At 50.3% G+C, this 18,320-nt stretch overlaps 3 protein-coding genes across 8 annotated transcripts in view; 2 read left to right on the forward strand and 1 right to left on the reverse strand.

The window, feature by feature from the left end:
- The window catches only part of QRICH1 (glutamine rich 1), a 68,057-nt gene extending 58,312 nt beyond the window's left edge, over positions 1–9,745 (forward strand). For all 5 annotated transcript variants that reach the window (XM_074403888.1, XM_039477698.2, XM_039477699.2 and 2 more), the window contains 4 exons: positions 5,455–5,563; positions 5,914–6,065; positions 6,402–6,492; positions 8,793–9,745. In XM_074403888.1, the coding sequence (XP_074259989.1) occupies positions 5,455–5,563; positions 5,914–6,065; positions 6,402–6,492; positions 8,793–8,985 (545 nt within the window). In that variant the 3' untranslated portion in view covers positions 8,986–9,745. The remainder of the gene's footprint in view (positions 1–5,454; positions 5,564–5,913; positions 6,066–6,401; positions 6,493–8,792) is intronic.
- A 249-nt stretch (positions 9,746–9,994) lies between these two features.
- IMPDH2 (inosine monophosphate dehydrogenase 2) lies at positions 9,995–15,405 on the forward strand. Of its 2 annotated transcripts, XM_010347169.3 has the most exons (15): positions 9,995–10,190; positions 10,640–10,688; positions 11,223–11,324; positions 11,430–11,504; positions 11,837–12,043; positions 12,729–12,816; positions 12,890–13,089; positions 13,168–13,258; positions 13,352–13,447; positions 13,705–13,776; positions 14,448–14,591; positions 14,680–14,824; positions 14,913–15,056; positions 15,137–15,220; positions 15,311–15,405. In XM_010347169.3, exons 1-15 carry the CDS (start codon positions 10,093–10,095, stop codon positions 15,330–15,332), a joined length of 1,617 nt encoding a protein of 538 aa, XP_010345471.1. In that variant the 5' UTR covers positions 9,995–10,092; the 3' UTR covers positions 15,333–15,405. The 2 variants fall into 2 exon arrangements, with proteins under 2 accessions (XP_010345471.1, XP_003936726.1); XM_003936677.4 differs by lacking the exon at positions 13,705–13,776.
- Positions 15,406–16,670: 1,265 nt separating this feature from the next.
- On the reverse strand, positions 16,671–18,311 carry NDUFAF3 (NADH:ubiquinone oxidoreductase complex assembly factor 3). Its single transcript, XM_003936681.4, has 5 exons — positions 17,731–18,311; positions 17,416–17,608; positions 17,188–17,254; positions 16,979–17,079; positions 16,671–16,899 (listed from the first exon to the last, which is right to left on the reverse strand). The coding sequence occupies exons 1-5, from the start codon at positions 17,805–17,807 to the stop codon at positions 16,762–16,764; spliced, it is 576 nt and encodes a 191-aa protein (XP_003936730.1). The 5' UTR covers positions 17,808–18,311; the 3' UTR covers positions 16,671–16,761.
- Between the last annotated feature and the right edge of the window lie 9 nt (positions 18,312–18,320).

The raw sequence follows: 18,320 nt of genomic DNA on the forward strand, positions 1-18,320 counted from the left end.
TAACATACTCTTTTTTCCTTATGTATTTATGGTTGATAGGTAGTTGAATATACAGATTGATTCTGGTTTTTTGGTTTTCTTTTTGGTAAGATTATTTCATAGTTGCCCTTTCTAAGAGACGGCATCTCGCTTTATCACCCAAGCTGGATTGTGGTGATGTGAGCACAGCTCGCTGCAGCCCCAACCTTCTGGGATCAAGCGATCCTCCCACCACAGCCCTCCAAGTAGCTGGGGACTATAGGTGCATCCCACCATGCCTGGCTGATTTTTGTATTTTTTTATAGATAGGGGTTTTGCCATGTTGTCTAGGCTGGTCTCAAACTCCTGAGCTTAGGCAATCCATGCACTTTGGCCTCTCAGAGTACGGGGATTAAAGGCATGAGCTACCATGCCTGGCCCTAACTTTCTGTCTTTAACTCTTTGGATTCATAATATTCATAATCGTATAGATTGTATAGAAGAGGCTTGGTTTGTTTTTGGTTTTGTTTTCCTTTCCTTACCAGTTTTTACAAAAATGAGTTAGTTCACCAGCTTCTCTCAGTGATGTCCAATTAAGGTTTTCTTGTTTTATTTTAAAAGTCATTGTGGGCCGGGCACGGTGGCTCACACCTGTAAATCCCAACACTTTGGGAGGCCAAGGCAGGCGGATCACAAGGTCAGGAGTTGAAGACCAGCCTGGCCAACATGTTGAAACCTCATCTCTACTAAAAATACAAAAATTAGCTGGGTATGGTGACACATGCCTATAATTCCAGCTTCTCTTGAGGCTGAGGCAGGAGAATTGCTTGAACTGGGACCTGGAAGGCGAAGGTTGCAGTGAGCCAAGATTGTGCCACAGCACTCCAGCGTGGGCTACAGAGCGAGACTCCATCTCAAAAAAACAAAAAAACTCATTGTGAACTTACAGATTTAAACATATTTAATGAGATTCAGCTCATTGCAATCATTACTAATGCACAAATGTCCCATCATTGGCCATTAGGAGCTTCTTTAAATTGACTCCTAAGTCATTTTGACATGACCCTAATATTCTTTCTTGATACCTGATTTGACAGAATGTTTATCCCATCTTGGACATTTCTTGTCCTGCTGTAGAATCCTTAAGTTCTGGAGCCTGGTTCTTTTTAATTTTTTTGAGACGGAGTTTTGCTCTTGTTGCCCAGTCTAGAGTGCAATGGTACGATCTCTGCTCACCACAACCTCCGCCTCCTGGATTTAAGCAAATCTTCTGCCTCAGCCTCCCAAGTAGCTGGGATTACAGGCATGCACCACTATGCCCAGCTAATTCTGTGTTTTTAGTAGAGACCGGAATTCTCCATGTTGGTCAGGCTGGTCTCAAACTCCCTACCTCAGGTGAGCCACCAATCTTGGCGTCGCAAAGTGCTCGGATTACAGGCATGAGCCACTGTGCCCAGCCCAAGCCTGGTTCATTTTACTGGGAAATGGTATTTCAGTACCTTACTCTGTATGCTAGGGGTACTTATTATACCTAGATTGGTCTTGGTTTCTAGCATCTTTTGTGGGCAGAACTAGAAATCTTTTTTTTTTTTTTTTTTTTTTTTTTTGAGATGGAGTTTCGCTCTTGTTACCCAGGCTGGAGTGCAATGGCGTGATCTTGGCTCACTGCAACCTCCGCCTCCTGGGTTCAGGCAATTCTCCTGCCTCAGCTTCCTGAGTAGCTGGGATTACAGGCACGCGCCACCATGCCCAGCTAATTTTTTGTATTTTTAGTAGAGACGGGGTTTCACCATGTTGACCAGGATGGTCTCGATCTCTTGACCTTGTGATCCACCCGCCTCTGCCTCCCAAAGTGCTGGGATTACAGGTTTGAGCCACTGCGCCAGTCCTAGAAATTGTTTTTAAATATAAAATACATCTTTTTGGTCCTGTAATTCAGATTTAGAACTGTAAGGCTACTGCCTTAGGTTTTTTTTTTTTTCTTCTATAGCTCCTTACTCACATGCTAGGAACCCTGGCCCTCAGTCAATAGAGTTCGTTTTATTTTATTTTTTTATTTTGACACAGGGTTTTGCTCTGTTTCCCAGGCTGGAGTTCAGTGGCTTGATCTTGCCTAACTGTAATCTCTGTTTCCTGGGCCAAAGCAATCCTTCCACCTCTCAGCTTCCCAAGTAGCTGGGACTACAGGGGCATACCACCACATCTGACAATTTTTTTTTTTTTTTTTTTTTTTTTTTTTTTTTTGTAGAAATGGGATTTTGCCATGTTGCCCAGGCTGGTCTCAAACTCCTGGGTTCCAGTGATCCAACTCCCTCGGCCTGTCAAGGTTACAGCCATGAGCCACCATGCCCCGGCTGTTTTTCTTTTTCTTTCTTTTTCTTGAGACAGAGTCTTGCTCTGTCACCCAGGCTGGAGTGCAGTGGTGCAATCTTGGCTCACTGCAACCTCTGCCTCCTGGTTCAAATGATTCTCCTGCCTCAGCCTCCCGAGTAGCTGGGACTATAGGCGTGTGCCACCATACCCGGTTAATTTTGGTGTTTTTAGTAGAGACAGGGTTTCATCATGTTGGTCAGGCTGAACTCCTGGCCTCGTGATCTGCCTGCCTCGGCCTCCCAAGTGCTGGGATTGTAGGCATAAGTGCCCGACTTACTTTACTTTTTCTTACAGTTTTGCTTTGTCACCCAGGATGGAGTATAACAGTAGGTTTATGGTTCATTGCTGCCTCGCCCTATTGGGCTTAGTCTGGGGCTCAGGCTGGGGCTCAGGCTGGGACTCAGGCATGAGCCACTGCACTCAGCTCTTTTTTTTTTTTTTCTATTTTTTAATTTTTTTTATTAGTCGTGTCTCCCTATGTTGCCCAGGCTGGTCTTGAACTCCTGGGTTCAAGCAATCCTCCTCCCTTGGCTTCCCATTGTGCTGAGATTATAGATGTTAGACTCCAAACCCAGCCAAGTTGATTATAAATTGTAGAGAAGAGAGTAAAATTAGGGAAGTGACGTCAGAGGGAGCAAGTGGCAGAGCGAACCCAGAGAAGTGGAACATACCAAAGTATGCCAATAAGTGTTCCTAGGAGAACAATTATTAAGAAAAGGAAGCCCAGGCATGGTGGCTCACACCTGTAATCCCAAAACTTTGGGAGGCCAAGGTGGGAGAATTGCTCGAATCCAAGAGTTGAAGACTAGCCTGGGCAACATAGTGAGACCTCATCTCCACAAAAATCAAAAAAATTAGTTGAGTGTGATGGCATACAACTGTGGTCCCAGCTTCTAGGGAGGCTAAGGGTGGGAGGATTCCTTGAGTCCTTCTTTCCAGAGGAGGGCTGTTTTTGGCTCATCCTGCATCTTGGGGGCTTCCAATACGTCTAAGAGCAGAAAAGCTTTTCTCATTGCCGCTGGGTCACAAAATAGTCAAAAGGTAGACACAGATAGAGTCAGGACTGCCTTAAATAGATGGAAGTGTACTACAATAGAGAGCAAGCTTTATTCTGGCAAGAGCAACACAGAAGAGGAGTGTATTGGGCAGAATGTTCCTTTTTCTGCTTCCAGGAAGTGTCACACACTCTGCTTGCTTGGAGAATCCTGAAACCCTGTAGGAGAATACTGTTGCCTGCTGCTATCTTATCATGCCCCCAACTGCCCAAATACCTGCATATTGACTGACTTCAGCACATGAAAGGGCCTTAGTGGTTATATCAAATGTCATATTTCTTTGGTGCAGACCTTGCTGACCAGGGGTTCTTGTTTAAATTACTGACCTTTGCCCATGCCTAGCTCTGGGTTCACTTATGAACCGGGATCTTAGAGTAATACCAGCTTTGTGAGGAGAACTTGTAACAGTTCAAATACTGGCATATTTCCTTGGTGTGTTGGTTCACACCTGTATTTCTAACTGCTCAGCAGTCTGGCAGAAGGATTCTTTGAGCCCAAGAGCTCAAGGCTGCTGCAGTTATCCATGAATGTGTCACTGTACTCTAGCTTGGACAACAGAATGAAACCCCATCAAACTCCATCTCTTTTTCCTTTTTTTTTGAGACAGGATCTCACTCTGTCACCTAGGCTTAAGTACAGTGTTGTGGTCATGGCTCACTATAGTCTTGACTTCCCAGGCTCAAGGAATTCTCCCACCTCAGCCTCCCTAGTAGCTGGGATCGTAAGTGTGCACCATCACACTCAACTAATTTTTTTGATTTTTAGTGGAGATGAGGTCTCACTATGTAGCCCAGGCTGGTGTTCAACTCTTGGGCTCCAGTAATTCTCCCACCTCAGCCTCCCAAAGTTCTGGGATTACAGGTGTGAGCCACCATGCCTAGCCTTCCTTTTTTAAGAAAAGATAAATATTATAGAAGAGAGCCTGCATCTTAACAAAAAATGAAAAAAGAAAATCCCCCAGAGTATCAGTTTCGTCTTTATCTAGAGAAGGAGTGACAATGGCCTTGCTTTTTAGAGATGGTTGAAATGAGAGAAGACTTGGTGAGGGCACACGGGTGTGCATTCCAGTTCTTTGGGCCCTGGACCAACTTTGAAAATAAGGAGGCCAGGCGCGGTGGCTCAAGCCTGTAATCCCAGCACTTTAGGAGGCCAAGGCGGGTGGATCACGAGGTCAAGAGATCGAGACCATCCTGGTCAACATGGTGAAACCCCGTCTCTACTAAAAATACAAAAAATTAGCTGGGCATGGTGGTGCGTGCCTGTAATCCCAGCTACTCAGGAGGCTGAGGCAGGAGAATTGCCTGAACCCAGGAGGCGGAGGTTGCGGTGAGCCGAGATTGTGCCATTGCACTCCAGCCTGGGTAACGAGCAAAACTCCACCTCAAAAAAAAAGAAAATAAGGAAAACTCTGTATACTCTCAGAGAAATATGCATATATGCAGAGTCTGGTTTATAGTTTTCGGTACTTCACTGTCACTGAGGGCAGTCTTTTGCCTCATGTTAGCCTTGGATTGGAGGGTTAACAGCAACCATGTAAGGCTGTGGTTCTCAAGTGTGGTGTTAGAAATGCTCGTTATCAGGTTCTACCTCAGAAAGAAGTTGAGACCCAGCCATCTGTTTTAACAAGATTTCCAGATGGTTTTTGCCATACTTTGGGAGACTCCCCTGATGAATGAAACTTATACTCCTTGTAATCCCAGCACCTTGGGAGGCTGAGGCGGGTGGATCACGAGGTCGAGAGATCGAGACCATCCTGGTCAACATGGTGAAACCCCGTCTCTACTAAAGATACAAAAAATTAGCTGGGCATGGTGGCACGTGCCTGTAATCCCAGCTACTCAGGAGGCTGAGGCAGGAGAATTGCCTGAGCCCAGGAGGCGGAGGTTGCGGTGAGCCAAGATCGCGCCATTGCACTCCAGCCTGGGTAACAAGAGCGAAACTCCGTCTCAAAAAAAAAAAAGAAGAAACTTATACTCCTGTGTGGTCTTTGTGTTTCACACCTTCCATATTGTGCCTTTGAGAGACTACCTGCCATCCTCTTGTTGTAGCAGTACTCTGTTCCTCCTAGGCTATGTCCTGCCCAGCCACGTGACTGAGGAGATGCTGTGGGAGTGCAAGCAGCTTGGGGCTCACTCCCCCTCTACCTTGCTGACCACCCTCATGTTCTTTAATACCAAGTAAGTGTTCTAGAGGCTCCACTGCTGGCATCTGTCCAGTGAAGAGTGTGGAAACTATCCAAGAGGACTTCTGAATTCCTCTGACATATACTTGAGAAACTTTGAGCTACTGAAAGCCCTAGCCCCACTTGGCTGCATTTTGTTTGGTAACCAGTGAGGCAAACAGCCTTGCCAGACCCCTACCACCCATCTTGATGTGGCTCCTGCACTGGATACTGTGCTTGGATATGGACCTGCGCAGATCCTGGGAGTGTGGGCAGTGGCTGCTCTGAGGCACCAGTGGGCAGAGAGTAAGTCATGGTATCCTCCTGGCACCCCCTCCCTCTGCCTTGCTTTTACTTGTGATCCAGGTACTTCCTGTTGAAGACAGTTGACCAGCACATGAAGCTGGCCTTCTCCAAGGTTTTGCGACAGACAAAGAAAAACCCCTCTAATCCCAAGGATAAAAGCACGAGTATCCGGTACTTGAAGGCCCTTGGAATACACCAGACCGGCCAGAAAGGTAGGGAAAGGAGGCAGGGATGACAAAAACAGGTGCTGCTTGACATTCTCTGTCCTGCCTTTGTACCTGTGGGGCTAGTGATAAGTGTGAAGGTTGGGATTTGCTGGATAAAATTCTCCACTCCCTTCTCCCCAGCCAAGAACTCCACACTTTCCTCCTAGAAGCAGAGAAAGCCTAGTTGCCTTTTCCTTTAGTAGTCACTGCCCATGCGTCATACCTTCCTCCCTCACCCTGTATTTCCTAGTTGGACTGGCTGAAAGCCTAAGGTTCCTGATCAGGGCCTGAGGTAAGGCAGTCTAATGTCAGGTCTGTGGTGGGGGGATGTGTGTTTTATAGTTACAGATGACATGTATGCAGAACAGACGGAAAATCCAGAGAATCCATTGAGATGTCCCATCAAGCTCTACGATTTCTACCTCTTCAAATGGTGAGGATATCAAGTGCTATCCATATGCATGTGTGTGTGTGTGTGCATGTGCATGCTCACTTGTGTGATATCACAAGGAAAAGTCCCAAACCAAGTAAAAACACTGCCAAAAAGCTAAATTTAGAAGCAGCCTTGCTCTGGCTTCCCAAAGGTGTGTGATTTGCCTAGCACTGATAGAAAAACAGGTCCTGGGTCCCTACAGTCACCTTTCATGAAAAGGGTGTGGAGGTACAGAGAATCTACCTTCATCACACATTGAGCATGGCCCTGCTTCCTGACCTTGACTTTTTGTCACTGCCACCATTAATCTAGGTGGGACTCCTCTCAGCTTTTTCTCCCTTTTGCCCATTCAGTAGTTTCTCATTACATAATAATCCTTTTATGGCAGTCAAGGCTTTTCACGCACTTCCCCTTGCTAACCTCATGTCTGTGGAGCTCTTAATTCCCTAGCCACACCAGCTCCTCTCTGCTCAAGGGCATTATATTATTCCTCTTCTCAACTTAAAACACAGCTTATCAGAATGTTTCTAGATTCTCCACCTCTTTCCTGTGGCTATTTCCTGTTTATTATTTTGTATTTGTGTGACTTTGCTACCTATGTCCCCTTCTATCTGTAAGCCCCATGAGATAGGAAATACTGTTCCTGCTTTTTTTTTTTTTTTTTTTTTTTTTTTTTTTTTTTTTGAGAGGGAATCTCGCTCTGTTACCAGGCTGGAGCGCAGTGGCGCACTGAAGTTCCACCTCCCGGGTTCAAGCGATTCTTCCGCCTCAGCCTCCTGAGTAGCTGGGACTACAAGCATACGCCACCACACCCGGCTATTTTTGTATTTTTTTTAGTAGAGATGGGATTTCACCTGTTGGCCAGGATGGTCTCTATCTTTTGACCTTGTGATTCTCCTGCCTCAGCCTCCCAAAATGCTGGGGTTATAGGCATGAGCCACCATGCCCAGCCTTTTTTTTTTTTTTTTTTTTTTTTTTTAAAACTATCAGCATCTAGTGCTGACCTGGCACCAGTAACCTTTAAACAAATCTTAAGTGGATGGATGAATAACTACTGTTAAAGGATACAGGGTGCCAAGTACTTTTTTTTTTTTTTTTTTTGAGACGGGGTTTTGCTCTTGTTACCCAGGCTGGAGTGCAATGGCACGATCTCGGCTCACCGCAACCTCCGCCTCCTGGGTTCAAGCAATTCTCCTGCCTCAGCCTCCCTAGTAGCTGGGACTACAGGCATGCGCCACCATGCCCAGCTAATTTTTGTATTTTTAGTAGAGACGGGGTTTCACCATGTTGACCAGGATGGTCTCGATCTCTTGACCTCGTGATCCACCCGCCTCGGCCTCCCAAAGTGCTGGGATTACAGGCTTGAGCCACCGCGCCCGGCTTTTTTTTTTTTTTTTTTTTTTTTTTTAAACCCAGGCTGGAGTGCAATGGCATGATCTTGGCTCACTGGAACCTCTGCCTCCTGGGTTCAAGCGATTCTCCCGCCTCAGCCTCCTGAGTAGCTGGGATTACAGTCATGCACCACCACACCCGGCTAATTTTTGTATTTTTAGTAGAGACAGATTTTCTCCATGTTGGTCAGGCTGGTCTCAAATTCCTGACCTCAGGTGATCTGCCCACTTTGGCCTCCCAAAGTGCTGGGATTATAGGTATGAGCCACTTCACCTGGCCCAGGGTGCAGTGCTCTACGTTAATAGAGGTACAGCACAGTTGGGGAAAGGGAAGTGAACCCAAGTCAAGGGCCCCAGCGTCATGGCCATTGGGTAGAAAACACAACACGGGACTGGCTGCTGCAGTAGCTTATGCCACCTGGGAGGCGGAAGTTGCAGTGAGCCGAGATTGTGCCACTACACTCCAGCCTGGGTGTGGTGAACTGAGATCATGCCACTGCACTCCAGCCTGGGTGACAGAGCAAGATTCCGTCTCAAAAAAAAATAAATAAACACAACATGTGCAAAGACTTGGAGATAGACCTTCTGGGCAGTGAAGTTGACTTCAAGAAGGATAAGGATGGACTCATATGAGTCCATGGGAGCCCTAGGCTGGTGCAGTCAGTGATGGATCCCAGCCAGCATGTGGGGGTGGGGGTGGGCAGAGGGGAAGCAACCCAGCATTTTGGGCATTTGCAGTTGTCCCAAAGTAGGACCAGGATGTAGTGTGTCGTGGCTGCATGCAATTAAGTAGCTGTGCCACAATACCTTGGGGCCTTACTGTTCGCAGACAGCATCTCTCTGGGAGGTTAAAGGTGGGAGGGTTGAAGTTGTATTGATGGTACCCAACTTTTATCCACTTATCTTCAGCCCCCAGAGTGTGAAAGGCCGGAATGACACCTTTTACCTGACACCTGAGCCAGTGGTGGCCCCCAACAGCCCAATCTGGTACTCAGTCCAGCCTATCAGCAGAGAGCAGATGGGACAAATGCTGACCCGGATCCTGGTGATAAGAGAAATTCAGGAGGCCATCGCAGTGGCCAATGCAAGCACTATGCACTGAGATGCCTTGGTCATGGCGGAAGAGAAACCAGCCAGGAAAAACCAGACAGACTTTCACACTAAAGAAGAGGCCTCCGTTTTTTCTTTTTTCTTTTTTTATTGGTGTAGTTATGAAGCCTTCCAGGCTGCTTCTGTTTAAAATGTAAAAGAAAACTTTGCCCCCTTTGCATCTTCATAAACCTGCTGCGGCAGACTCCTCAGCCAATGGGGGCTTTGGGTTTCCTTGAGAGTCATATGTCCTAGAAAGTTGCTGACTGACTCTTTTTTGGCCTGGGGCCTGGGGAAAGGGCTTGGACTGTTAGAAGAAATGTGGCCCCTTTCCATCTTCAAGAGAGATGGAATTAATGATGGATGGACCCTGCAGGAAATCTCCCCAGCCTGCTTCCACTGGGCTGACAGACTTCGCTGACCACAGGGAAACGATGTTCTTTTCTTTCTTCATGCTCGGACATAAACTTAGCATCCTAATGGAAGAAAAATGAGGGGAACTTTAATTATGATTTATTAAAGACAATTTCTATTACACCCTCCTTTATGACAAGTGACATTTTAGATGTTAAAGTAAAAACTTTACCATGCCTTTTTTTTTTTTTTTTTTTTTTTTTTTGGGCCTATCATTGAGGCCTTAAAACCTGAGGCTCCTGTGCCTGATGGAATTCTTGTAACATACACTTGTGTATCATATAAAGATACCACTCTGTTTCTCTTATGTATTCTTACTCTAGTTGTTTATTAAGAATGACAAGCACGTCTTTTCAACATGCTAGTGAACAACGCCTCTTTATTTTGGGGAGGAGCCTGGCGGGACAGTGGAAGCAAAGGCTTGCCTGTTAATTGAACGGGCCTGGGTCCTGCGGGGAGTGGGGTGGGATGTGAAACCGCAACCCCTCAGGCCATTTCGTGCTGTACGCATGCGCCGTTTCTCCAGCACCAGCCTCTTCCCCGCCGCAGCGAGGCGGGTCGGCTCCGCCCGCGCGCACTACGCCCTGACGTCAGCGTCGGGCGCTGCGCAGTGACGAAATCGGCTGGTTTATATTGGCGCGGCCTGGACGGCAGAGGTCTCTGCGGCGCGGTCCTCGGAGACACGCGGCAGTGTCCTGTTTTGGCCATGGCCGACTACCTGATTAGCGGGGGCACGTCCTACGTGCCAGACGACGGACTCACAGCACAGCAGCTCTTCAACTGCGGAGACGGCCTCACTTACAAGTGCGGGCCTTATGGGGCCCAACTGGGCAAGGAGAGGGGCGGCACACTGGGCGAAAAGGCCAGATGGGGGCTTCTGTGAAGCCACCTTGGGCGCGGGCGTGGGGGATAGGTTCCGGAAATTGGCCGCCCACCTTCGGGTCTCACTTTGAGACATCTGGAGCGGGGCTTGGGGTACAGAGAAGCATCTCAATAGTGCTTGGAATTTCAGGCTGGAGACTCCATACCCCAGAAATGTAATTGTCAGGGTGCCAGGAGCACTGATGACAGCTCGGTGGCAGAAAAGGTCCCCTGTCCCCATTTCCACCTTGTGCTGTGCCGTGCCTGTGGCACACAGGCTCTGTCAGTGCCACACTGCTCACATGCCTTACGGGTTGTGGGGATGGAGTATAGAGTCTTATCCAGCCGTAAGCCTGAGAACTTTACTCCCAATTCACTCCCTTCCCTCGCAGTGACTTTCTCATTCTCCCTGGGTACATCGACTTCACTGCAGACCAGGTGGTGAGTATGATCAGGAATTGGGTTCTGAACATCAAGGTGAGGTAAGGTGCTACTGTCACCTGTTCTTGGCTACCTCACCAGATTGGGTTTGGGGGTGAATTTTGTGGGATCATGTTACTGGTTAGCATGTAGGTCATAGAAGTACCTGTTTGTGCCGGGCGCGGTGGCTCAAGCCTGTAATCCCAGCACTTTGGGAGGCCGAGGCGGGTGGATCACGAGGTCGAGAGATCGAGACCATCCTGGTCAACATGGTGAAACCCCGTCTCTACTAAAAATACAAAAAATTAGCTGGGCATGGTGGCGCGTGCCTGTAGTCCCAGCTACTCAGGAGGCTGAGGCAGGAGAATTGCTTGAACCCAGGAGGCGGAGGTTGCGGTGAGCTGAGATCGTGCCATTGCACTCCAGCGTGGGTAACAAGAGCGACACTCTGTCTCAAAAAAAAAAAAAAAAAGAAGTACCTGTTTGTGGGGGACCCAGTAACACCTTGAGGTGTAAGCGATGCTTTCCCACGCTGGTTGACCTTTATCTCCTCAGGACCTGACTTCTGCTCTGACCAAGAAAATCACTCTTAAGACCCCACTGGTTTCCTCTCCCATGGACACAGTCACAGAGGCTGGGATGGCCATAGCAATGGCGGTGAGCCCCATGGGGTGTTGGGGTAGGAGCAAGGATGCCATCACCTTTCCCCAAAGGCATTCAGTCCTGCCTCTGGTCACTTAGTAGTCCCTTTTTATCCTGTAGCTTACAGGCGGTATTGGCTTCATCCATCACAACTGTACACCTGAATTCCAAGCCAATGAAGTTCGAAAAGTGAAGGTCAGAAGGGCAAGGATCATTAGCAAGCACTCCTGGGAATTGCACTGAGGTGGGGTGGGAGTAGGGGTTTGTTCTATTAATTTGGTATCCTTTCTTCCCACCATGGGATTCAATTACTGAGAAGAGCCTGAGATTCTGTTTCTTAAAGCAGCAGCAATAGACCAGGTAGACAGTGCCTCTAGCCCACTCATGTCTCCTCATAGATGTGTTGGTGTGATTTGGTCCTGTGGCACTGCCACAGAGATCATTAAGCAGAGACCCCATGCTTCAGATCAACAGCCTGACGAAAGTAGTTCAAAGATGCAATGCCTTTTCTCACCATCCCCTTCCAGAAATACGAGCAGGGATTCATCACAGACCCTGTAGTGCTCAGCCCGAAGGATCGAGTGCGGGATGTTTTTGAGGCCAAGGCCCGGCATGGTTTCTGCGGTATCCCAATCACAGACACAGGCCGGATGGGGAGCCGCTTGGTGGGCATCATCTCCTCCAGGGACATTGATTTTCTCAAAGAGGAGGAACATGACTGTTTCTTGGAAGAGGTGGGTGCCACTGGCAGAGTACAGCCAAGTTCTGGAAGCCCAGGATGAAAAGAGGCTTCTGTTGCCTGTATGACATCTCTGATAGCCATTCCTATCTGGGAAAGATGAGAGTCGAGCCATGTTTCTGACTCCTTCATTGTGAACGCTTTGAAACTGCCCAAATGCTTGCTAGTATTAATGTGTTCTTTGAAACCCCTAAGGCAGGGCTTGAGGTCAGCCCACATTTTCTTGCCATTGTTCCTGTGTGGTCCTTCTTATTCCATAACGTAAGGGGCTGCTCGCTGTGCTGTGTTGTCCTTTCTACTCACCCCTCATTCAATACTAGACTGCTTAGGAACTACTGGAATCCCCTTAGGAAGGGTGGTTTGGGTGCGGGCGAATGAAGGTGGTGGTCCGTAGAACCTCACCCCTGAATTAGGCAGGGTATGTAGAGGTGACTGGCCATAGGCTGCACACGGTGACTCACGCCTGTAATCCCAAACTTTGGGAGGCTGAGGTGAGCGAATCTTGAGGTTAGGAGTTTGAGACCAGTCTGGCCAACATGGTGAAACCCCATCTCTACTAAAAATACGAAAAATTAGTTGGGCATGGTGGCAGGCCCCTGTAATCCCAGCTACTCGGGAGACCAAAAAAAAAGGTGACTGCCCATAGTCTGGCCCTTCCTCATATCTCACCTTCCATGTAGATCATGACAAAGAGGGAAGACTTGGTGGTAGCCCCTGCAGGCATCACACTGAAGGAAGCAAACGAAATTCTGCAGCGCAGCAAAAAAGGTAAGTCCTAGAGCTGGGAAGGGGCCTGAAACTAATACTCAGGCTCCTGATTCATGTCCTGCCCTGACCACAGGCAAGCTGCCCATTGTAAATGAAGATGATGAGCTTGTGGCCATCATTGCCCGGACAGACCTGAAGAAGAATCGGGACTACCCACTGGCCTCCAAAGATGCCAAGAAACAGCTACTGTGTGGAGCAGCCATTGGCACTCATGAAGATGACAAGTATAGGCTGGACTTGCTCGCCCAGGCTGGTGTGGATGTAGTGGTTTTGGTGAGCTGCTACACAGGCGGGTTGGGGCAGTAGGGGGAGCTGTCACATCACAGTCTGAAACTTAACTTCCCGTCTCAGGACTCTTCCCAGGGAAATTCCATCTTCCAGATCAATATGATCAAGTACATCAAAGAGAAATACCCCAATCTCCAGGTCATTGGAGGCAACGGTAAGGCAAGATTGTGCCCTGAAGGATGTGTGGTGGGAGTGGGTAAGCTGGGCTCCCACTGTAACCTTCATGTGAGCATTTCCTTCACCTTAGTGGTCACTGCTGCTCAGGCCAAGAACCTCATTGATGCAGGTGTGGATGCCCTGCGGGTGGGCATGGGAAGTGGCTCCATCTGCATTACCCAAGAAGGTAAGAATATGCTTTGACAGGGCCCACAGAGACCCCAGTTTCAGGCCCCACATACCTTGGAGCCAAGCACTCTTACGGGAACAATAGAGTCCTCTAGTAGGGGCAACCCTGGGGCCAAATTGGCCTCTTGGATGGGTGACATGGCTGGAAGCAAGACAAAGTCTTGTCATCCCTCACCTGCCACTCCCCTGCCTAGCCTGGCCTCCTTGCTCCTGCTCTGTGCCTTCTCTAAACTCTGGTCTGTTTGTTTTATTTAGTGGCTCCCAAGATCCCTCCAGACATAAAGTCCCACAGCCCCAAATGCCCTTCTACTGTCACGGGTTGCTATAGTAAGTCTAGCCCGGCCCACTGGCCCGGCCCAGCTGCCCACTGCCCGGCTGCTTGGTTGACTGTAGCTGTAGCTCCCGGGGTTTGTGGTGCTGATGGGTGGGCAGGGCCAACTGATATACAGACCGTGGTTTGGGGGCTGCTAATGAACATAGCTCCTCTTCCTCCTGGGGTGCTGATAGGGCAGGACCTCCTTCCCTAGTAGGCCCTTCCCTGCCCACATCTTCTGCAGTAGGCATGGCTCAAGGACCAACTCTGGAGCCTGCTGCCCCACACAACCACTGCCCTTATCTTGCCTGAACTGCCCACCATTCAGGGAGGAAGGGCTGGGCCTGACTTTAGTGCCTCTGGGGACTAACTGCACGGTGACTCCTGCCCCATCTGATACCAGCTGGACGGGGGCTTTCCCGGCTGCCAAGACTGCATGTGCCTGAGGCTGCCCTGGGCACTGCGCACATGCACGTGCACATGTGGGGGTGAGTGGAGGTCAGCACAGCTGTTTGTATTATTTAAGGCAGATGGGGCAGCAGCCATTCCGACACATCTCTTCCTCAGCCAAGCTGCAGTCCTGATGCAGATGTAGGCAAGAGCTCCTGGGTCCTAAATGTAGCCACAGAGTCCACTGCCTGTCCCCATTAACCCTATCCACCCATGTGTTCCTCCATCTCAACAGTGCTGGCCTGTGGGCGGCCCCAAGCAACAGCAGTGTACAAGGTGTCAGAATATGCACGGCGCTTTGGCGTTCCAGTCATTGCTGATGGAGGAATCCAAAATGTGGGCCATATTGCCAAAGCCTTGGCCCTTGGGGCCTCCACAGGTGAGGCCCAGTACCCATGAAGGCCAGTGGGACTCCCCCTGCCCCCATGCTGCTTAAGCTCTGCCCCAAGCACTCCATCTCTCCACAGTCATGATGGGCTCTCTCCTGGCTGCCACCACTGAGGCCCCTGGTGAGTACTTCTTCTCCGATGGGATCCGGCTAAAGAAATACCGCGGTATGGGTTCTCTCGATGCCATGGACAAGCACCTCAGCAGCCAGAACAGATATTTCAGGTGGGACAAGCAGGCCTATTACCCCACCTAATCCTGCACTGTCTCATCTCTGCTGTGACCTTGCCTGTGTCTCTGCCTCTCCCTGCAGTGAAGCTGACAAAATCAAAGTGGCCCAGGGGGTGTCTGGTGCTGTGCAGGACAAAGGGTCCATCCACAAATTTGTCCCTTACCTGATTGCTGGCATCCAACACTCGTGCCAGGACATTGGTGCCAAGAGCTTGACCCAAGTCCGGTGAGCTTGGGAAGCTGGGACATGGGTAGAGGGGCTGGTTCAGGGCCAGCTACCCACATTTGACTTCTGCCCCTCTTCAGAGCCATGATGTACTCTGGAGAGCTTAAGTTTGAGAAGAGAACGTCCTCAGCCCAGGTGGAGGGTGGCGTCCATAGCCTCCATTCGTAAGTCACCCTGTCCCTGGTGGGCCCTCTGCCATGCCTCATGCCTCCTTCCTCCTGCCTTCACCTCACAGGTGGTCCTTCTGCCTGCAGGTATGAGAAGCGCCTTTTCTGAAAAGGGATCCAGCACATTGCCTCAGTTTTTTTCAATAAAACTTTAGAAAAAAAAGGTGATGCCTGATCTTTGAGGTCAACAGACAGGTGGGGCTCTGTAGCTGTCACTACCACAGATGTACGTAAACACAGCACTCTGATTTTCAGTGGGAACCTCAGGCCCTGAAATAAATGTGCTCCGTGGACCTGAAAGGGGGTAATACCAGGTTCAAAAAGTTCCTCCTAAGGCTGCTCACAAAACAGCTTTGACCAGCTGTGGTTCCTGGGGTTTGTCTCACACTGAGCTGCTTTTACCCCTCTGGCTCCCAAGGGGTCAAAGAACAATCCCTGGTACTGGCATCAACAGGGCATCCTACTAGGCCATAGCTTGGCCATATAGGACCAGGTCAAGACACATATATGTTCCCTAACTTAAATATCTCTCAGCCAGGCGTGGTGGCTCTCGCCTATAATCACTTTGGGAGGCTGAGGCAGGTGGCAACACAGTAAAACCCTATCCCTAATAAAAATAAAAATTAGCCGGGCATGGTGACATGTTCCTATAGTCCAGCTACTCAGGAGGCTGAGGCAGTGGAATCACCTGAACCCGGGAGGCAGAGGTTGCAGTGAGCAGAGATCACTTCACTGCACTCCAGCCTGGCAGAGAGAGAGCATCTCAAAAAAAGAAATTAGGTGTGGTGGTGGGGACCTGTAATCCCAGCTACACAGGAGGCGGAGGCAGGATAATCACTTGAATCTAGGAGGTGGAGGTTGCAGTGGGACAAAATCAGGCCACTGCACTCTAGCCTGGGTGACAGAGCAAGACTCCGTCTCAGAGAAACCAAAAAAAAAAAAAAAATCAATGATTTTGTGAGAAAAGGCATTGAGGTCCTCTGAAATCTGCATGTGAGCAAGTAGACAGGTCTACAACGGGTAAACATACTATTTTTTTTTTTTTTTTTTTTTGAGACGGAGTTTCGCTCTTGTTACCCAGGCTGGAGTGCAATGGCGCGATCTCGGCTCACCGCAACCTCCGCCTCCTGGGTTCAGGCAATTCTCCTGCCTCAGCCTCCTGAGTAGCTGGGATTACAGGCACGCACCACCATGCCCAGCTAATTTTTTGTATTTTTAGTAGAGACGGGGTTTCACCATGTTGACCAGGATGGTCTCGATCTCTTGACCTCGTGATCCACCCGCCTCGGCCTCCCAAAGTGCTGGGATTACAGGCTTGAGCCACCGCGCCCGGCCCAACTATTCTAAGTTAATCTAGGTGAAAAAGTGACCCCTTGGTTTCTTCACATTCCTCTCCAAGAGCCCAGTAAGCCAGCAGCTCCTGGCCAGCAACACACCTGATACAAAATGGGAGAAGTGTATAAATTATTATGTTGATAAGCAAGATAAGTGCCAAAGGGGAGATAAGAGTGAAAGCATTGGCAACTGGCAGAGTGCAGTCAGCAGGTCAGTTCCTGGTGGTTCTGAGTAGCTTGGCCCAAAGATGTGAGTAAAGTCCCTCCTGGTGGGGGGATGAGAGCAGCTCCGGTTACTCGGCCTTCATTACACAAGAAGTTGAAGGTGGCACAGGCATTGGGCTGCAAAGAAAAGGCCAGAATCAGCCTGTCTAGTGCCAAGCCTGTACTCCCCACAGCATGCCTCAGTTGCAGGACTCACCGTGTCCTGCACTTCCACAGCAATGCCCCGCTGCCTCATGGCTTGAAGCACCCGGGACTGCAGCCTCTCGGTCCGGTCTCCAGTCCCCACCACAACAATCTCTAGGGAAGGGAGGGTGAGGCTAGTCTACAATTCTGTTGAGAGGTTGGGGTGGGGGTTGCCTTTTGGAGCTCAAGGCACCTCTGCCCTGCCTCCCCTCCCCCGAGTACCTATCCGGGGCTCCAGCATCCAGAAGAGGGAAAAGCTCTCTTCGGTGATGTCCTGGTGAGATCCCACCTGTGCAGGGAGATGACTTACTCAGTACAACAAATCCACGCAGCTTCTCCCCACCTCCATCCACTACAGGAGATAAAGGAAAGCCACGTTTACAGGGACACAAGCAGGCTGAGGACCTGTGGCTCTGGACCTCAGTTTCCTCACAGCGGGCCAGGACTTACGTTCCATTGCAGCAACGAGTGCGGGAGCAGAGCGCAGGGCCCGACCACGCGGTTTCCGTTGATCATGAAGCCGCGGCTGCTGTAGCTGTCGATGTACATGCTCTGAAAGGCCTCGCGTTGCAGCAGAGAGATGTGCGTCCGCTGATACAGCTCGTCATCTGCTGGCGAGAGCCGATGCCCTCGTCGCGGGGCCCTGCGGAGGGAAAGGGTCAGGGTCACAGGGCCGGGCCGGGCCGCCCGAGAAGCCAGAAGGTGCGGGGTGGCAGTCGCCGGCCCTAGGGGGTGGGATGGTCAACGGTGCGGGGTCCAGCTTACCAGGAAAATTGAACAGGCAGACAGCGCAGCGAGGGTCGCGCTCTGTACAAGCTGCGTAGCGCGAGAGCGGTGGCCATGGCTGACCGACGCGCGGCGAAGTCGTCACCGGCGCCGGTTGCTACAGGGTTGGCGGGGCCCTGCGGAGGCTGACCCGGCGCGGGTGCAGCGCCCCCTGCGTCCCGGAGGGCACGGCACAGCTCGGCCAGCCCAGCAGGCGAGTGTCAACTGTCCTGGGAGGACGAGTCCCCCGACCTCCGGCGCAGCTCCAATGTCATCACCTGCCGCTCGCCCCGCCCCGGGCCCTTGCCCACAGTCCCAGGGGAGTGGAACACCTGGTAGTGTGGCCGCCCTCAGGGCGTTGCCTGAGCCGCAGTCGCGGCCTGGCCCCCGGGCTTTCAGCTATTAAGCCACGCTCCTGAGGCGGGGCAGCCGCCCACCTAGTTGTGAACCGAACACCTGGCCAAGCGGTCGGGGCCAGACTTCGAGCCCCTAATCCTAGCCTCTGGGGCTTCAGGCACCGTGGGCGGGTCAGCCGGCTCAAGCTTCTCGGGCTCACAGGCGAAGCACGCCCCGCCCTAACCGTCACACGC

Source organism: Saimiri boliviensis, chromosome 8 (assembly GCF_048565385.1).
Source record: "Saimiri boliviensis isolate mSaiBol1 chromosome 8, mSaiBol1.pri, whole genome shotgun sequence".
Lineage (NCBI taxonomy): Eukaryota > Metazoa > Chordata > Mammalia > Primates > Cebidae > Saimiri > Saimiri boliviensis.